The sequence below is a fragment of the Lagopus muta genome, chromosome 12 (assembly GCF_023343835.1).
Source record: "Lagopus muta isolate bLagMut1 chromosome 12, bLagMut1 primary, whole genome shotgun sequence".
NCBI lineage: Eukaryota > Metazoa > Chordata > Aves > Galliformes > Phasianidae > Lagopus > Lagopus muta.
The window spans coordinates 9517670-9538903 of NC_064444.1; the positions used below are offsets into that span (position 1 = coordinate 9517670).

Consider the following 21234-nt stretch of genomic DNA (forward strand, 5'->3'; position numbering starts at 1 on the left):
ATAGCAGTGTGTGCACATTCAATTACCTGCTGTTTCTCCCCCAAAGATTCCTGTTCATATTTTACTTTACATTTCAGTGCCACATTTCATGCAGTATTTTAGCAGTATTTCACACTAATAAGTTTCAGAACTTAAGAACTTAAGAACTTAAGAGCTAATACAATTATACTCAGGATTATGTGAAGAATTGCTCAGTGAACTTATCCATTTGTTTACAGAATAGAAAAAATAAGGGCATACTAATCCTAATATTTCTGCATATTGGTTGCAAGAATCCTTAACTAGCCATGTGAGTAGGAGATTTGTAGACAGGTGATCAAGGCCAGGTTGGATTGGGCCCATGGGCAGCCTGATCTGGTGGCTGGCAACCCTGCCTATGGCAGAGGCTTGGAACTAGGAGTTCTTTAAGCTCTCTTCCAACCCAAGCCATTCTATGAGTAAGAAAGACAGAAAAAGTGCCATGTCATGTACTTCTGGACTACTGGGTTGAATGAGGAGTGTTATCTCCTGGTAGGCCAGTATTTGGCTGTAAAATAAACAGAGCAAATTAAGTTTCCTAGCGTGGTTGGTGACTCTTACTGTTCAGGCTGCTGAGGATGCAGCAAGGGGTGAATGTAACTGGACGTGTCACTGCTGCTCTACAGGAGAGGCCGTTCCTATGGTAGAGGCTGCAGCTTTCTTAGCCTGCTTGAACAAACCTAATCGGTTAGCTCATGTACGAAGGCACCAGGATCACTCCTGAAGGAGTCTGTTACTGTCACAAAGGGGAGCAGCACGGGGTGGTGTGGCTGCAGCTTTCAGCATCTATTCTCTCTGTCAAAAAGAAAGTAAATACTTCAGGTATATTAGAAAAGAGGAAAAGAAGCTTGTGGGGTTTGAAGTCAGTAAGTGTAAAACCCAGCCCATCGTATTTTTGTCAGATTTTCTGAATTATGGAGTCCTTGCCTGTTTTGCTGTTATTTTTGTTTGTCTTTATTTTCTGGGGTTCCTGAGATCAAAGGAGGGGAAAAAGACAGTCAAGTGACTTGGCTCACATGACAATAACCATTAATGTGGCAGGCTGAGTAAAAAGAATTTACGCAGCAGAGTCAGCAACTGTAGAAAATGTTACTTCTCTCCAGCTGCAGAACTGGGCCTTAATTATGCCTTGTGGCAAAGGGTCACAGGGGACATCTAGTTGTTGTCTTCAGAAGGTTAATCATTCCCAGAGTCTTTCTCATTGCGAGATAGAAAGCAAGTGCTGCAGAGAGTCACTAACCAAATACTGCATTATATAACTGGTTTTGGAAGGACACACATTTGCTAATCACCCTAAATGGTTTATGTAGATGTGTATCAATCAGAAGAGGGAATTTCTTTTTTTTCCTCAATTTGGTTCTCATGTAAAACCAACTGCTAAGTGAAGTTTCTTTCTGAGACATAGACTCCCTGCTATTTTTGTTTATACTTGTTATTATCAGTGATCATAACTTACAATACTCTAAGACATCCTACTTTATTGTAGAAAGGTATTCATCTGGCTAAGTTGTATGTGTGGTCCAAAAATGCACACAGCTCAAATCACATCTGTGGATCTTCATACCTTCCATCAAAGAGGACAGAGCTCCTTCTGCAAGCCAGATAACATACTCCGAAAGCTAAAGGCTCTCTGTGGGATCATAGTCCAAGTTCAGTGCAGTCATCACAACTCCTGCCGCAAACTGAATCCATATAAAATAAAAGAGGAGAAGGACATATTCTGTTCTATTGCGTAAGCAGCAATTTGGATACTATTGAATGTGGATAGTGTACAAAAGCAGCAGTTCTAAGTCTCTGAAGTGAAAGAGTCAAAACAGTGAGCTTGTGTGGCAGTGGGATAATTGCTTCTTTCCTACAAAGTCAGATTCGTGATCCAAAATGCCAGAGAAGAATGCTGCATTTCTGCTTAGGGGATATTCTTAATGTGTTGAGTCCATCTGGGTTAGATTTACTCTTCCACAAAGCTGAAATACAGGGGCAGATGTGCAAAATACTGACACTTCCATTCCCTTCACTATGAGAGAGCATCTACTTCTTACTCAGAACAATGATTTCAGTAACAATTCATTTTTATATAGACGTTGTACAGAGTTATTAAAAACAGTGAAACTGTAAAGCTAAGTGTCCCAGATTTATTCCAGAAGTTAGTGTCTTGATTTGTCTCTCTTGTTTGTTGTTTTTTGATCTCCTTAGATTTGCTAGAGTGTTTGAGGCACACTAGGTGTGCTCGTGGAGCACATCACCCGTGGAAATGATCTGAAAAGAATTCAGCTCACACCCTTTAAAACTCCACTGTGAAAACTAAAATACAGAAAGTGAGCAAGATGGAGAGATTTCACATTTTAGGATGATGGGGACTTCAGTACCACTGCAGATATATGCATAGTTTCCCCCTCTGCTGTCTTCATGCAATGCATGTACCAGAAGGCTGGCTAATGAGCAGCTATTCATTTATTTATTTTAACCTTTTGTGTCATGCTTGGCCCACAGTCTGTTTATTGACTGTTCTAAACCTGCTCTGAATCCAGAATTATTAATATCCTCACTAGTTTTTCTGAGAGTGCTCACAGTAGCAGTACGGGTATCTCTGACAGGTAGCATCTCCTCTTGCCCTTCATCATGGTCACGTGGAAGTGTGCAGCAGTTCCCCTTCCACAAAGCTGCTTTAAAAGCTACTGACTCATTTTGGATTCCAGGATTGGAATTCACCAGACTAGAGATTTAAGAGTGTTTAACATAGTGCTCTTGCTCGAAACACAGCTGTTTGACCTCTGTCACAGCTGTGAGCATCCAGCCTTTCTGAAAATCAGACTGCAGAACTGTTAAGCCAGGCACTGGCTGAAGGAAGGAAAATGATTATTGAACATGCATATTAAAAAAAAAAAAAGTAAAAATAAAGATGCCTGAAGCAAGTTGCCAAGCATCTTGATGGGAATCTGAGAGCAAGGCAAGAGTAGTTGTGAATTCCCAGCGGTGACATTATCAGATTCTCAATTTGCCACTGAAAATAGGTGTCTGAAGTTTTTCCTCTTAAGACAGCAGTAACCACTCTGCTCTGTCCCTTCACTAAATCCTGGCTCCTGCCTCATTCTGTTTATCATGTTAGTTAGATCCAATGCTGATGTAATAGCTTTATTGAATAAGAAAATAATTTGTTACAAGTTATACCTGGGAGACCAGTATTGTTGATGATCAATATAAATCTGTTGGAATAAGTGCGTAAAATAATTGGCTTTGCTGAAAGTCCTTCCTTAGAACTTCTAGAAAATGTGTATGGAACCAGGGCTTGCACAAGATAACCCTCCTGGCATCCCTTCTAACCTCTCATGATTCTCAATACATGCTGAAATGCACAAAAGAAAATGTCAGTCCTCAACCAAGAGTTGTTGATGAGAATCGATGACAGTTTCTGGCTCTAGCTCTTAGCAAGGGAGGAGTTGTTTTGCAAGCATAAGGGTAACTTAATGTTTCTGTGAATGAAGAACATCCAGATGTAACCCAGCTTTGAGTATGACTCTTGTCCAGTGGATCCCTTACTGTTAGTGGTGCGTAGGGTCCAATAGTGATTGCAGAGTTGCTGTGGAATGGCTTCTTTTTTGTCCTGTAACAAGTTGCAGCGTTTTCACGTTGTCCCCAGTCTCTCAGCTGACTTCTGATGATTATTTTTTGGATTATTATCTCAAGCATTTCAGGAATGTTAGGAATTAGAGTTCTGTAACTCAGACTTGATGAGGACAGGATAGTGGCAGCACTGAAATTTCTCAGACACGTTCAATCTGCTACTGTGCTGATAAAAAATAAAAAGGAATATGCTTATATTTAGTTTTGCAATTAAAGCTATTTTGGATGAATGTACAAGGTCACAAACACTATCTTTGAGATTGATGAGCTAAATATTGAAGTAATCATGAACTTTCCGTTTACGTCCCTTTGCACACTGGGATCACTGCACATTCCTGCCTATTCTGGAGAGTAATGGAAAGTCACAGGAGAAGGGGAAGGGAAGGAGCTTGTTGTACTTAACATTCCTAGTACTGTACAGAACTTGTGCATGTTTTACAAAAAAAGAAGCTGAAAAACATTCTCCGATCTCTGCTATGCATCTTAGTAATGGTTTTTGGGAGAGAATGAATGAATTGAAACACCTCAATCAGTAAGTTCTGTCATCCTAAATTCTGATTTAAAAAAGGCTTTTTTGTATTGCAAACCATTCCCAAGGAACAGTTGAGGAAGGCCAGGTTGGCAACCACTCAATTCCCTATCTCTATACTTACATGATTTAAAACACTTGTGTATCCAAAGTCCGCACTGAACCAAAATTGCATTCAAACCTTAGGAGGGCAGCTGGGAACATTTGCTGATTGATGCTTGTTTTGTTTATTTGCTTCAATAAAATGAAAAAGAAAAAAAAGGTTCCAAATCTGCACAGAAGTTGTTCACCAATGCAGTGTGAAACCTTTCCTCCACAGGGTGCTGGCACTGCTATAGGGCTTCCCTGTAGGACTTGTAGCTCTGGTTGGTTGGTTTGTTATCCAAAGTTCTTAGGTAAATATGCTTATCCCTACCTTCTGCATTTTACTATTCAAGATGGTGAGTATCATGTTGCCTCTGGCTTCTAGGTTATGCCTTTCTGATAAATGCTGTTGGTCTCTTGGTCTTGATCTTCTCCTGGACAGCTGTAACTCTACATGTGGTGAGCTGCTGTGTGAAACTCTGTCCACTTTTTGTGCCTTTTCTCATGATTTCTACAATTTCTGTTCGTTGGTGTAGCTTCCTAGGCTTGTTATAATAGAGAGGCCTTTTGTCACTGGTTTCCTCCATGTACATCTTTCCAAGGGCTGTTGTAAATTAGGACAAATCAAAAGCAGCCTATTCATTTTCCAGTGCTTTGTCTCCTTCCCGTTTGTTTCCTGCTGAGAGACTCAAATGGTAAAGCTCGTGAAGGTAGATATAAACCTAGGGGATGTACTTTGCACAGCAGAATATGAAATTTTGAGTGGTGTATTGACAACATTTTAATATGTAAATGTTCAGGTCTTGTTTCTTCTGTGTGATGATCGCATAAAGAGTAATGTTCAGTGACTGTGTTAACACTTTCATAAATAATCCACTTGATGCAACAGAAAACAGTACAATTTGAATTCAAAGTAGTAGTGCGATTCTTTGTTCTCTGACCTAGTCACGTTCTAGCAGTTCTTCAAAGAAGAATAGTGAGGGTAGGATAGTACTAAGAACAGAGATCAGAATAACCCAAAAAACTATTTAATAGGAAACTAATAGCTAGTGGATTTGACACTGCAGATTATACTATCGGCAGTTGTTTCTGTTACTAAATTGAGCAGAACTATGCTTAGGAGCATCTGCAAATTCAAAATTGCATTACAGATTACTTCTTCAGCACTTCAGTCTATCTCTGGTAAAGAACTGAGGTTTATTTTTTGTCTGCTGCTATTTTGAATGCTGCTTTAGAGTAATTGTCGCTGTATTCAACTGAGATTAAAACACATTGCACCTCAAAAAAATAATTGAAACTGCTATTAATATGTACTCCTCTCAGTGAATAAACAAGGTTCTCTTTCACATACAGTGGATGTCTTTTGCATTCAAGTCATTTGTTTTTTATTTTAAGTAGCCCAGAGATGTACTTATGTACTCAGTAGAACACCATGCAAGTGCGCTTGTGTGTTTTGCTGCAGAAAACCAGTAGCTAATTTAGATGATATTTTAGAAAGAAAGGGGACTGTAAACCAGACCTTTGACAATAGCACAATAGGGAAGGGTGTGGGAGCACAATCTAGTTTATAGTTTGTGTAATTTCAGAAAGTCCGTATGAATTATTCCCGTGTCCATTTGAATTATTCCCGTTCAGATGGTCATATTTTAGGGGAAAGTGCTGCTGGTGGTTATTAATTTGCTGTAATATCTGAAACAAAACAATTATTCTCAGACAAAAATGTAATAGCAGAAGTTGAAGATTTCATACAAACTCTCCTGAAGAGTAAATGCTTTCAGGGCATGCTATAACCAATACTTAATATTCACAAGTCCTACAGAATGACACTGTGGTATTTTTTTCCTCTCGCACTTCAGACTGTGTTATTGTGTTAAAGACAGATTTGAGAATAAATCTTGTCAATCTATGCTATAAAAAGATACTTGTAGTCTGCTGTCTATCTTCTCAATTGAATGGACTTTGCTCTATTTTTCTTGCTATCGTTGATGTTCATAAATAAGCTTCCCTTTGAGTACTTGCTTTCTGAAACTTACACATAGAGGTACTACAGCTTTCTGTGGTTAATTCCGTTGTTCTCAGTGTAAAAGCCTAAACCATCAGTCACCACCTAGGAAATAAAGGCTGAAAGAATGAAGGATGCACAAACAGTGCAGACAGTCAAGGAGCAATCCTTGATTCTTGTGAGGTACCATAACATAAAGATGGTGCCATTGGTTACTGGAGAGTTTGTTGCTTGACTTGTAACCAAACCTTGTCCAGAACAACATTAACTACAGCAAGAGGGAACAGAAAAAGTCAAATTCAGCAGATTCTCAGTCCCTCTGTGCACACGCTGATCTGCTGAAATGCGGGATTTCAGACTACGAGTCTCACTGCAAACCTTCTGGGAGCCATTCCTTGCTGCTTGTGACTAATAACAGGAGCTGACCCATGCATACAGTGACCACTGCAACGTTAGGAAGACAAAAATAACGCTGAGCAATTTCCAAGTGCATAAAACCAGCACTTCCCGACACTTGGGCTGTTCCACTGGGAGCTGGAGCTGAGTGTGTGCCGCTCACAGCGCCATCCTGGGCAGCTGCTTGGAGTCACAGCCCAGCCACAGCTTTCCAGCTGGGCTCTGCACCTGGACTTCTCTACTTTCTGTGAGTCTTCAAAGATGCTCCACATGCAGAGCAATGAAAACTTAGAGCCTACACTGGCAGCAGTTTTCTGTCTTTTTTCAAGGAAATATTTTTAAGATTTTTTTTTAATATATCCTTTTGTTCTAATTGTGGCAGATTGTACCAGCATAACATCGTACAGTCCTGATGTTAGCAGTGGCTTTGTTGGAATAGCCCACTGCAGTGTGGTGTTGTGCACTGATTTTCCTCCAGTTCAGTGTTCAGGAAATGTACACGTTACATGCTGTAATTTCAGTTGGAGTACAAAGTTCATGAGTCGTTCGATCTTGACACTACATCAGCTGTAGCTGGCAGAGTGCAAACCTGCTAGACAAAGATTATTCTGTTTGCCCTAAATCTTATCTAAACAGTCTTTTAAAGCTTCAAAGATTGATAAGTTTCCACACCGTAATTACTCCCTCCATGCACTTCCCTCTGTCCCCCAGTCTTTTTCCTCTTCTTTGCAGCATACCCCTATGTGGAAGGAATGTGCAAAGAATTCATAGTATCTGACAGTGCAGTCAGTTCAGCCCAAACACTGCATCTCTCCAGACATGGAAAAAAATCCCTTCTCTTGCTCCACGTCTGCATCTATTCAAATTGGTGAAGTTCTGAATGTTGCTTAGGATGTGTTGTAGAGCATCATATGCTGTTTCTGTAAATGAGTAGGATTGGTTTTACTGCTTAAAACTTTTGAGAATACTGGTTGAAAAGAAATTCCATTATATGAGTAAAGAGCACAAGGCTTCTCAGTCCTTTGCACAGGGCTCAGTGTGTTGGAGGCGGGGGGGAGGAGGGGGGTCACTGCTGGTTCTATTTGATAGCTCCTAATGTTCTGGGGGAAGTTTTTGGAAGAATTAGTGTTTAATGCTGGCTGTGATTCATTCAGGTAACGGCCCCCCGCACAGCATACAGAGCTGTGATCAGCCTCACTGTTGCCCAAATGCTGTCGTTGCTCAAGTATGGAATTTTGGTGGCCCAGAGTCACCTTACCTGGCTGGAAGGCTGAGCAACTGCTTGGTATTCCATCTAGGTTGCCATAATGAAAGCATAAAAACCAGAAATGTAGCAAATTATTTTCTAGCACTCAAATGAAAAGGGAATAAGTCATTTTATAATTTAAACAGTATTTGCTTTGGTTTTTCAACTGGACTTGATTCAAACTTTGAAGGACCTATTGTTTTATTTCTGATATGGTTATTGCTCGTTGGCAGATGTTGGGCTGTCCCAGTGGCTGGCTGGCCAGGGATTGCATCTTCTGTCTGTGTTTTAGTGGGACTGCCAGAGGATGCCAGGCCTTTTGCCCTTGTCTGTAGACTCTAAAAAATAAGTGTAATTTAACCTTAGCACAATTTGGGGAGAAGTTCCTACAACCTTGCCATGCTATTTTTTTTAGTAGGATTGTGACATTTGTGCTGGAAAAAAAAAAAAAAAAAACCAGCCCACCCTAGAACAACAAAAAAGCTCTGCTAAATCATTTGTGGTTTAATCATTGTCACATTACAACCACAAAGTACCCTAAGTAGCAGCCAAAAAAATCCTGTTAGGCCTTTTCAGAGCACTTTCCGACCAAAGTGGCTAAATACCATGCAGTAATTCTAAATTACTTGTGTGTGCTGCTTTGACTTTATGTTCTGGAATAGCCTGTAATAAAACTTTGGAAAATAATCACTTGGATAAAAATAGCAGCTAGGTAACAACAACTGACGAACAGCTGTGGTGTGATATGTCAACTCTTACTTGTCATTCTGCTATTGAAAAAGTTATGGGCTGTTCATGAAAAGATAGATATGCTTTTAATTGCTGGTTTCACTGGAAGCGTTTCTTTCTCTTTTTTTGGAACAAAAATCTTTGCTGTCAGTAGAAGGATCAAAAAGATCTCCTTATGGGGTAGATCCTCCTCTGTTCTGCAGCATAGTGTTTTATCTGAAATTCAATGGTTTTGGCAAAGAGAAAATTAGAGGGGAAATAGCTCTGGAGAAGTAAGACAATACACGTGTTATCTTTCTCTTTACTGTCCCATCTAAGAACATTGGGTAACATTCAGGTTTAGTTTGCTGTTCTTTTAACTCAACACCTCACACTTCTGTGGAGCTCAGTCATACTGTTAGCAGAAAATTAATAACCTTTGTAGTTTAAATGCTTTAATCACAATTGATCACATTTCGTTATTGTACATATCCCTGCTGTATAGTTCACTTTGTAACCTGGGGGTCTCACAGCCTTGGGCTGCGTGTGGGGCTGGAAGAGCTGCCTTTTGCCCTGCTCTCCTACCCAAGAGTATACTGTGCAGCAGGTAACAAATCACAGCCTAACAAGCCCTGCTAATGAGCTATCCTGGGGAGCCAACTGTTGGTTCAGTGACCTGTATTACCCAGTATCTCGTTTGGCAGAGAATGAAGGATGGAACAGACACTTCATCAGCAGATTTTCCTGAGTGCAGACTCATTTTGGTACAAGCTAAAGTCCAAGGACCCTCCAATCTACCTTTCTAAACCTCATCTGTTGGTGGAGTATAATTAGTGTATAAATTGGCCTAAAGATAATTGTTACTAACCTTTTTACACAAAAGCATATCTGCAACTATGATAAACTTCTTCAAAGCTTAAAAATAATAGTGCTGAATAATAAAAAAGTAAAACATCCTCTGGGGTGACTGGTGGTGTGAGGCTAATGCAGAGTGGTGTTGCAACACCATCAGCTGCTGCAGTGACACATAACTGGTGTTAGATCCACTAGTGCTGAGGGGTTTTTGGATCTTAGTTGTTTTTAACCATTTCATCTTGCTGCAGGAATGTTAATATGATGTTTGCCTTCTGCTGTGTCAGCTTGCAGCAAGTGGCAGAGCTCTCTACTAGACCATGGCTAATCCTGAAAGCTGATGTGTGTGAACATCATGCAACTTTTGTAAAATAGGCTAAAAATAGGTATTTAGGGAGAGTTCTTTATTGATTAGGATGGCTTCCTTTCTTCACCTTATTGCTGATAATAAATTGCTGTAGTTGTTTCTCTTAAAGCTTTTGAGGCCGTAAGAGTACTAGAAAATGTTTGAAGAGAACTTGGCATTCTGATCCTCTTTGCTCATCAAATCTGATCTTTAAAAAAAAAAAAAAAAGGTGGAAAATCTGTTTCTACTCAATTATCAAAAGTTTATTCCTAGCATGCTGGGAATCTGTTCACTGCAAACAAGACTGGGATGGCACCATTGGTTTAGCTGAGGCACAGAAGGGTCATTCTGTGTATGTGTGACTGCTGTACAGCACATGGTTACATGGTTTGGAGCAGAGTGGAGTAATAATACTCCAAAAATGCCAAACAGTACAGTAGAAATATCATTCATAAAAACATGCTTTCTTTAACATCCTTGAACTCCCACTTACTTGAAGACCCACTGGCTTACTGAAGGAGCTCAGATCTAGTCAGCAGGGCACCTCTGGGCAGTGCCATCCCAGTGCTCAGTGCAACTGCGGAGGGCTCTGAATGCTGCCTGCATCCAGCAGAGCTGGTGGCACCACCTGGGAGGGAGAGGAGCGGTCCCAAGTCCTTCTGCAGGGCTCTGTTCAGAGCACTGCCCTTGATCTAAGAGAGCCCAGAGCTGCAGGGTTTCCATCCCTCTCCGTAATTTATTTTGCAGTGGAGCTTTTTGCTGTTCTCAGTCTCTAATGAAAAGATAAGATGAAAAAAATCCACAACAGATGCAGAACGCAGAGCTCCAGGGGGAGAGGGAAAATTGCTGTGCTTTTTCTCAGTGAGGGAAAAAGAAAAAAGCAGAAAGCGTGGGAAGAATGGGCTGTGTTGGATTCATTTGGAGATACTCGGGATTTACAGCCATAGCAGCCTTTTTAGTTGAGTAGTATCATTGGTCTGTTCTGTTAAACTTCTGCAGAAAAATGAATGTGTGCTTTGGCTGTTTGCATCTATGATCAGCTTACCCTTCTATCTCCTGTTAGTTGCGTCTCTCCTGCGTTTGGTAAAGGGTGCCATATGTCTCTAAGTGGAGTCTGTAGGTTTGCATTGAGACAAATGGTGCTGTGCAGTTGTGGAGGGAAGCCTTACAGCAAGCAGCAGACAGCTCCTCTCCCAGGCACCTTGTTTTACGTTTATTCAGAGCATCTGGGGTACAGTTGTGCTTTGTCTTATAGCAGCAGAGTTCTGACCTTTGTATATATCCTAAGGGGAGGGAGGCTTCAATATTTGACCATGGTCAAATATTGTACATGGTTTTGCAGCCATGCGGATGAAAATAATACAGTAGTATTCACCTGGGACACCATGGGAGGGCTCTCAAACGAGCATGTTATTTGCCCAGAAAGAATATTAAGGGATGACTTCTAGAACAGTCTGCATTGATTGCAAATGACAGAAGCTGAACTGGCAGATACATGCAGAAATTCTGTATTCCTGTTTCCAATGACTAGGAAAACAGCTGGGACTTGGTAATACCTGGAGTTTGATGTCAGTAATAGTTGAGTGATGGATTGTAATTGTTTCCGTTTTATCGGGTAATAGATTGGGGTCTATCGTGACAGAGCTGTGAAATAACTTCGTATTCGAATTCTCACTTCTTTAGATTCACACAATATTCAAAAAAGAGAATATTTAAAATCTTGTCAAATAAAATTGCATTCAGCACTGGTCAAAAGACAACTGATTATAGGTGGATTTATTCTTAGTAAAGAAAAGACCTGTGCAGAGCCCTGAGGTGTGTGGGATCTGTGGGCATGGGATGCGGGATGGAGCAGCACTTGGTGACCTTTGTATCAGAGCTCTTTAAGACAACTGGATTTTATTGAAGCCCTCCCAAAGGATGATTTTATTTCAACCTCTGAGGCCTCAGTACTGTTAGCAAAGAGTGCTAATATGATTTTGATATGGCATTTATGTTCACAAGACCTTAAAGCCATGTATTTAACTGGATTAAAGCAATGGAACTTGATGGGGCTTTGGCCTTAAAAATTGCTTGTTTATTTATTTATTTAATCATGCCAAAATTGAACAAGGAAAACATTCTTTTACTGTACCTTAGACCTAGTTGTCTTGACTCTGCAACTGCTCTGTATGACTCAAAGCCATGGTGAACTAATTAAGACAGTGCTGTTACTAACAAAAGAACTGCTTTTTTCCTCACTCCTCCCCCCAGGAGTTTGTCAAGCAAAATTGTATCCTATACCAAAATAATAGAAGTCTAATGTATCCTGGCACTCTATCTGCAATCAACCAGCAGTATTTTGTAATGCTGTTGCAGTATGTGTATTAGAGGACTTGTATTTTACGCAGCTCGTTAACACAAGGGAATCATTAATTTCTGTAAGAGTGTCTTTGCCAGAAAAATATGGGCTTTAAATCTTCTACATCCATACAAAAGTACCGTCCTTCTCAAGTGTCCTAAGTAGGTATAATCATTATAGAAAATAATTCTAAATGACTGCTTTTTGCAGCTGATGCTCCTTTGAAAAACTCGCTGATAAACCTGCATCTCTGTAGACATAGATGCAGTGTCTTAATCTTTTTCATGTGGACCTGGATTATAGCATGCTGCTGTGTCTTGTCTGTAGTATTCTGGGCTTTGCTGCATGCCAAGATAGTTTTGTCTTGTTTGAAATATTTCTGTGCTTATGTGCTCTTTCCACCTTTGTTTTTTATACAAAGGGCACATCTGTTGCATCTGCCTTTTGAAAGCCGCCTCTAAAAACTTGTAGCAATAGTTAACTCAGCTGCCTGTTTCTGCTCTCTGAGGGGTCGCCTGGCCTGATATGCACCGTCTGGCTGACCGAGTCCATCTGGAGGAGCTGACTAAAATTGGCATTCTGAAAGGCAACGTAGATGACATGGTGAAGGTTCATCTGGGTGCAATATTTATGCCACACGGACTTGGACATCTACTTGGAATCGATGTGCATGACGTTGGAGGCTACCCAGAGGTTAGTGTTTGTGCTCAACAGCCTTGTTGGTTAACCCTCTGCAATAGCTCAGCTTTTCTCTTGGCTGTTGCAGGTTAGATGGCTGTATTTTCTCAGAGGCACAACAGTGGTGTGCTTAAGTCTGTCTTTCTCCGAATGCAATGCTTTATACAGCTTGCTTAAGAGGAATCTATTATTTCATTAAAATGTATATTGTTGTGGAGAGTGGTCAAATGATGCTACTCCAAGCATTCTTAATCTGTTCAATTTCTGTGCACTTTGTGATGTTCTTCAGTGATTCATCTCTGTGATGCATATCGCTCAGGTGTGGGTATGCCATGGCAGAGAGCTGTGCAGTGGATCTGAGCTACATGAGACCTGGAGTGAGAAGTCTTGCTCCATTCCAGATGTGTGAGACAGCTGTGGGAGCCCACTGCTGTACATGGGCTGGTAAATCCTGGTGGCTGTGGCATGTGGAAACCAGCTGGATTATATTTCTCCCTTGAACTTTGGTCTCCACTGTCAACTTAGGCACCAATATAGATGTGTTGTTTTGGAATGAGGATAGAATAAAAGGTCCGTAGTGTCTTTGTGAAGGTGAAAACACAATTTCTTGTATTCTGAGTTTCTGCAGAAAACACAAAATAGTTACCTTTTTCCTTGTGTTAATGCGGTGATTTGTGACTCCAGTCTGAAAGCAGAAATGTTTTTGTTAAAAAACAAAGCAAAACAAACAAAAAAGCCTTCTTTAAAGAGATTGAATTTAACATTTGAATACAGAAAAGAAGTTCACAGTAGCTTTAGAAAGATTTAGAAGGATTTTCTGCATTACATTTTGGTTATTTGAGACTGTAAGGGTTTTCATTCATATAATATGATGGTGCATCAGTGGACTTCTTTCTTAGGTAAGGTTATTCTCCTACATGAACCATAAAAAGGAAGTGAAAACTCCTTGGGTAGGGCTTAAACACATTTAGGAACTTGTTCATGTTGGATGTGCAGGCTGCATAACAGCTGCTGCTGCTGATTTTACTTTTGCAGAGTGAAGAAACAGGATATAATATTTAAGAGTGCTTGTTTTTTTTAAACACCACGAGGTAATTATTGTTGACACACAATACTGCGATGACAATGAATTGGCATCAGCTATTAAACTTAGTTGTAATAAAAATGAAACAAAATCAAAAGTCACCCTATTCTGATTTTAAGAGTTTGTCACTAGTGGTAGAAAGGATGGATATTTTCCCCTCTTTTCTCCCAGGTTCATTCCATCTGTGTGCAAATGGAAGCATTTAGCAAAGCACGGGAAATGTGATGGACTTCAAAACCAGGATCCCAGTGTTGCATGCCTTTGCTTCAGTTGTTTTCATTATGTTGTGGATAACCTTGCTAAATTTGGTGGAGTTGCTGAAGCTTGAGTATGTGTTCAAGAGCTGATAGGATAGAGAGACAGCTACATTTTAAGAATTAGGGAGAAGAACTGGGAGAGTGAAAAGTCCCATGTTTGCTTTTTATTTGGAAATTTTTAATGTAATTTAAGGGACATTGTCTCTGAGAGAAGAATGATCTATCCAGAGTTCTGTAAGAGCAACCTCTTACAGATAAAACTGGCTTCAGGGACTGAATTTTCACAGGAGTTGCACTCTTTTGTATTTGGAGGTGTGTATACAAAACAAACAAACAAAAAAACCCACCAGAGCTGTATGCAGATGGAAAGCTTTATACTTGCAAATGTTAAAATCGTTTGGTTGCTAGACACACAACTACATTCTTAAATTAACAACATATACATGGCTCATGTACTTTCAAAATGCGATCCTAAATAACAAATTTCCTGAACAGGGGGAAAGCATGGAGTGAACTCAAGTGAATAGCTGAAGACCTGTATTCGCATACAAACATACATGTAGATGGGTGGATGGATGGCATCACCTTAGTTGGAAAAATTTGGGGTTTTGTAGAGGGGCAGCACCATTAAACTCTCATTGCGCCATTAATTTCACCTCTGATAGAGCCATCTCTTTTCTCCCAGCCTAAAACATGAGGTTCCTTAAACTGGACCATTTGACCGAGGTGAGGTGCCCATGTCAGAGCTGCACTGGTGGTGGAGTCTCTGGGCCTGAGGCTCCAGTGGGAGCACAGTGCTGCAGCAGTGGGAGCTGAAGGGTCCTTGAGCAAAGCTGTGTGAGCAGTGGGGGCTCTTCTTGCTGGTATGATACGTGTCTGAGTTAAATAGCACAAGGTTCTTTGCTGTGTCTCAGTGCTTCATGAGAAAATGTATTTTTTGAAGATACCAAGTAGATTTGGGTGATTTTTTTGTGCATCTTAAACGTTTACCAGCCAGCAAGATTTTGACAAGGAATCTCAGAAAGCTGTGTTTATTGAAGACTGTGCCTGTAGTGTCGTGTTACTTTTTCTAACTGGTTAAGAAGCAAGTTATTTGCTTTTGGCCGAGGGATTTTTGGGAGTATTACAAAGGATTTTTTTTTAAATAAAAACTTTTTCCAAGTGGATATTATTCCATTATTTTTCCTCAAGTGTAAACAGTTACATTTGGAATAGTACAATAAGCTTTAATTTCCTAATTTTTATCCGTCACAAAGTTTTGCGTGTTCCAAAAAAACTATTTCCAGACATTGTTAGCATAGATTAGTTATTCATTAGTAGCCAAAGTTTTTTTTTCAAAATTGGCAATAATAAGTTTTCATCTTTTCCAGTAAACTGCTTTCACATGCAGCATCGAACGAGCGCTTTCTTCCTCTTTGATGAACACTGAAGAGTTTGCACGTTTTCTGTATAGGATATTCTTGAACATTAGAAAATCAAACATTTCCTATCTTTTATTGCCATAATAAGGAGTTATGGGTGTTGGCCAGCCATAAATGGAACTCAGTGACTGTGTTTAGGACAGGATTTTCAGAAGAATGTAATCATTGGTGTCTTCCATAGAAGCCAGTAAGGAAACATCCTGATTTTGAGAAGTGCTCAGCAGTCAAGAGCTCCTTGGAGGATCCAGCCTCCTGTAGCGTGCTGCTGTATTCCTAGCGGGGGAGCGGAGCGCTGAATGCTACTTTGAAAACTGCTTTACTGCTTCTTTTAAGGGTCTGACTAAACGTGAGCAGCTCTGGCAGTGTGGCCCCAGTGGTACTAATCATTTCTGAAGATCTGGCCTTCAGTCAGGCAGAGCTAGCTTCAAAGGGTGCAAAGCCCACTGGGCTTAGCTTCCACTGTAAAATTTAATCATGGAGGTGGTTTTCCCACACTTTCATTTGTTTCTGGGTAAATACGATATGGGATATAAATGAGGGTTTGTGCGTGGTGCAATTGAGAAAATGGGGTAGGTGATCTCAAATTTTCAGACCCTGAGGTGGATGCGGCTGAAGTTTTCATTTAAATCTAGGTTTTGTGTCTCTAGATGCTTGAGTTGATTCAATTTCATGTTATATTAATTGAGTGTCGGGCTCTAAAGAATGCTAAGTACATTTGATGACTTTCTATAATAATAAGCAGTTAATTTAAGTTAGGTTAATAACTGCTGTGATTTTACCATCTTGTGAATAAAGAGTTTCATTTCGTTTTGTCTTTTAAAATTATAAGATTTACCTTAGTTTAAAATTTTAATTCACTTCTCTATTCTCATGAAAAGCCGATCCTTTCATTACTGTCATGCATCAGCAAATTCAGGTTAGTGGTTTGGTTTGATCCTGGAGTGATCCGTGCCCGCTGTTCCCGTGCATGCTTGGGAGCACCCTTACTGCTCAGAGAGGTGTGTGAGTTCTGCCTGGCTCAAGCAGGAGGCTTGCTGCCTGCTCCCAGGTCACCAGCTGAGGATTTAGGTCTCCAGAACTTGTGGAGAACACAGGAGTAACCTTGTTCCCTTTCTCGTTCCTAACGTATCTATACGTTCCTAGTGTAACCTGCTTTACGCTGAAGCAGATTTCATTCTTTTGTGGTTAGCACTGCAAATGATGCATTACTGTTTTTACCTTTAAGAAGCAGGAGATGAGGTGCATTTACCACAGAGCTAAAGCTGTTATGGAGAACTCCAGCCATGTGAAGTGCCTCCCTTGGTCATTACCCTGTAACGCCTTGCTGGAGTGTAGTATATCCAGGACCTGCAAATGGGATTCAGTCTGCATGGTAGGACATAAATGAGCAGGGAGAAGAAGGGCTTTTTACCTGTTACAGTGAAAGGGTTTTTTTGTGTTTTCTTTTTTCATGTAATTGATTGTCTACACCTTCAGAAAATCTCTGAGAAACATTTTTCTTTGGGGGTCCCCCTTGAATCACTTGTGTTCCTTCACAGCGAGGCCCTGTGGCTGTGTGTGCTGTTGAGCAGCAGGGCGCAGGCACACACCAAGCCAGAAAGGCTTTCAGTTCTGCAGCACAGTGCAGAACAGCACAGGGAACCCTGCTGCTTCTTGGTGGTGTTGGGTAAAACGACTGTTAGAAGTTCCTGTGGCACAAAAGGTTCTGTGGGATCTTAAAGCCCCAAGAGGTTCATGGCTCTTCTTATCCCTGCTGTGGCATCTTGCATGTGCTCAGAAAAGGTGTGCTCTGGTCCCAGCAGCTTTTCCCTGCCAGAACTGGTGCTGGAGTCTGGGTGCTCATGGAAACCAAGGACTTAGTGGGGGCAGAGCGGGGGCAGGCTCAGGTGCAGTGCTGTGCTGCACACCCTGCTGTCATCCCACAGGATTCTCTTTTCCTCTGAGAAAGTGTCACAGGCTTGGGTTTTCTGTTGCTTGGACTGGATTTCATTCAATTTGGTTAGATTTTTTTTCTGAAGGAAGTACTTGGTTATGTTTGTTGTACTTATTGAAGTTTGTTGCAAAATATTGTGTCTGCTAACAGAGTTTTTATCTGATATTTATTGTCCAGATCTTTCTGAAAGTGTAGCAGAGACCAACGGAGATGGTGGTTTTTTTGAACAGTTCATTCTAGGCGCAGTAGGAGTGCAAAACCAAGATAATATAGTTCTGGTTTCAACTATATGTAAAAGGAAGGTAGAAAACGTGCCATATATTTCAGGCTTTTGTGCTATGCAATTTCTATTAATATCCAAGTATTCCAAGTATCCAAAGATCCATGAAAGAAAAAGGCCTTCCAGTTAAGGCTATAGCCTGTATGTATTTTGCGTGTCATAGGAAAACCTGTCCAAAACAGTGCTTGCCTTTGGTCTCATCCTAAAACAATATTGCTGGTGACTTTTGCAGTTCTTTATCTCATTTCCTGTGAGTTATCTGTCCAAACATTCTGCTCATCTTCCAGATTTATGTTGTAGTTGTCAACTTGGTGATTTTCTATCTCTATTATTCTCTTAGATTTTAAGAAAAAGAAAAAAGTATAATCTGTATGTTGTACTATTTCCATTATGATCGCAACAGAGCTTGGTGACATCTGAGGATCAAGCAGTAAAAATGAGAGGTGAAATTATGCACAGAACGATGCTACAGCAGTGGACTGAAATTCAGAGCAGGCAGAGTTACCTCAAGTAAATGACAAGTGCTTCTTCCTCATTGCTTGCAGTAGCAGGAGATTTGTTAGGCAGTTTAAACCTGATACCACAGTTAATACCTAGAAAAAGAACAAAAAAAATTCCAAATGGAAATAGCCAGTTGATACCATTTGCCTTCCATTCCCCCAATATTAACTTTGAGCTGTGTCCCCATACTCCAGCTGGTAATTTGATTCTCCTGCAGAAGTGGAAGCTTCGACTTGCAAATGTCACAAGTGGTTTGTGATGCTTGGGGCGCATTTTGGTGTAACCTGCTGCTGATTTCAAAGGCACAACTGACTAGCAGTTCCTTCAGGTGGCTGTAGGCAGCTGGGGCTGCTGGGGAAAAGCAGGATAGGCTGCATAAAGTAATCTTCATTAGCAGTACTCATCTAGAGAAACAAGGGCAGAGAGGGAAGGGACCAGGAGACAAATGAAATGGAATTCAGGACATAGGACTCCATTCTTTTTACAAGAATGAGCTAATTAGAATTTGGGTATACACAGTGGGAGAGTGGGGAAGAGTGAAAGAGCTGAGATTTTGCCTCAGTGTTGATTTTATATAATCTCAATACGAGATCCGTATTCTGTCAAATTTGAATACTTGATTGAATTTAAGTTGGTGAAATGGTTAGGACTTAGCTGTTTCAGACGTGGTCCAAATAGGACAGTCTGATTGTCAAGCTCTGAGTTCTGTGATGATTTAACTGGAGAAAAGCACCAGAAAATAGTTTTGTGCTGTTCAGTATTTGTAGTTATGAGCAGCTGTGGGGGTCTCTGCTGCAGCCATGTTTGGCTGCTATAGCTGGCAAGAGAAAGCTTCTGGTTATGCCAACCAAGCATTGCAGCCCTGGTTTCGGGAGGCAGGGTGATAGCATCTCTGTGCTTGCATGTCCCCAGTGGTGTGTTGGCTCCATGGGCGATGACCATCCAGCAGAGACATCATCACATTTTCCTTCTGACCCGATCTGAATACAGATCCAAGGTCCGTCTCACCCAAAAGGGCCTCGAGCTTCCAGCATCCCACTGTGCCTGGAAGCCAGTGCCTGTGGGACCAGACATTGCACATTGCACTTCTCCCATGGAAGGAGCAACACGTACCACCAAGTTGCTTAAAAGCCAGCAGTTATTCATCTGGGGATGTTACAACTTCTGGTCTTCCATAACCACTTTCCTGAGGGACAGGCATGCTCATGTACTTCCTGGTTCCCTCCTTATTCCAAAAATAGATCTATATTTTATATTTCTCAGCACTTAACTTAATTTGAACTTTTATTTGCTTACATAGTAATGAAATCAGTTTACATAATAATTCTCTTGTTCCCTTGACAGTCCTTATTGCCTAGACATGCTGTTCTTTGTTACCTTATATGAACCATTAATTGGAATCTGATGTTCTTGGCAGGAGTACAGTCACAAATGACAGTGTCATACATCTGTGCTTACTGTGGGAGTGTCTCAATTTTAAAATATGAACAGAACCTCCAAATAATATCACTCTTAGACAACGGTTTTGGATATAGTTTGTTGCTGGAATATACAGGAAAATAGTTCTTTGAAAAGCAGTTTTTCCCAAAATATCACTAGAAGTCTCTTTTTAGATGCCTAGGTGTTACTATTTTCTAGTTTTCTCTGATTATTTTCTCTGCTATGAGCACATAAGTGTACAACACTGGGTTCTCATGCATAGCCGGACTTCGAGGACAGAGCAGTGGCAGAGGCCAGGGAGCCTCTCTGCAGCTACACCAATGTTCAGCCCTTTACTCTTCTCTTCATCTAAATCCAAAACAACACCATAGTTATTGTTGGAAACAAGACATTGGTTGTCTAGTTGCAAAATAAAGGGATGTTTTCTCCTTACACAGAAGAAAATCAGCTCATGGCAGAGGATTGATATTGACAGATGGCAGTGTAAGGCTTCCCAGCTCTTTTGCTTACACAGGAATAGAAAGCGATGATGTCCTTGTTCCAGACCTGTCACCTTCACTTTGGGGAGAAATGGATCGCAGTCCTTCAACAAATCCTCAGATGTCTTGGTTTTAGAAACTGACAAAGCCGACATGATGGAGTTATACCTACTGAGATAGTTATGAGTGCCTCCAACATTAGATGTCACAGGGGATGCTGCACCCTTAGCTCAGTGTATGTTTTAATCATCAGAAGAAGGATGTTGCCATCCCTTCCACTTGTGAACCCTCCCCATCCTGCTCTTGCCCCTTCGCAGTGTGGGTTTTCCTTCAGCCTCACTACCAGGCATTCTGGGGCTGCTCTCTGCTCCTCTTCCATTTTGTACCTGAGCAAGCACCATGCAGGCCTCTGCTAAGAGAGAGAGAGAGAGCCATGAGCCCACCCATCCGTGTCCTGCCTTCGGAGCAGTCATCTTTTCCCAAAGACTTTTCAAGATGCTTTCATGGGAGTATTATAGCTGGTGCTATTCACAGAATGACTTCAGTGCCCACAGAATTCAAGGATATGGAGATGAAACCAGGAGTTTGACGCCACATGGCGTTGCTTGCATTGAAAGAATATCAGAACGAGCTTGTGGATTCTAGAGAAGTTGAAATTGTATTTTTGGGTGAACAGGGCCGGGGCTACTTCCCCTGCTGCTGCCAGCCCAGGCAGCCTGTTCCTCTGGGGCTGCTCACACTGCTGCCCTGGCACTGCTCAGAGGCAGTAAGTGTGCTGTTGGCTTCCTGCAGGATGACACTGTGGGCAGCATGGACACATCTGCACATTGCTTCAGTCAGTAGTCATGGAGGTATCTGAAGACATCCAGGTATGACCACCATACCTGGTGGTAAGCCTCATTTGTTTTAAGAAAAGGTCAAAAATGCACACGCCATGCCAGCAGTGCCTTCAGATGGTGTTTGCAATTTTTTTTCTCACTGTGCATTCATCCTTCTAGCATCTGTCTTAGATTGACTG

General features: G+C 41.1%; 1 protein-coding gene across 3 annotated transcripts in view; it reads left to right on the forward strand.

Moving 5' to 3' along the window:
• PEPD (peptidase D) overlaps nt 1–21234 on the forward strand; it is a 123582-nt gene that overhangs the window by 92520 nt on the left and 9828 nt on the right. For all 3 annotated transcript variants that reach the window (XM_048958656.1, XM_048958657.1, XM_048958655.1), the window contains one exon: nt 12652–12836. In XM_048958656.1, coding sequence (XP_048814613.1) covers nt 12652–12836 — 185 coding nt within the window. The remainder of the gene's footprint in view (nt 1–12651; nt 12837–21234) is intronic.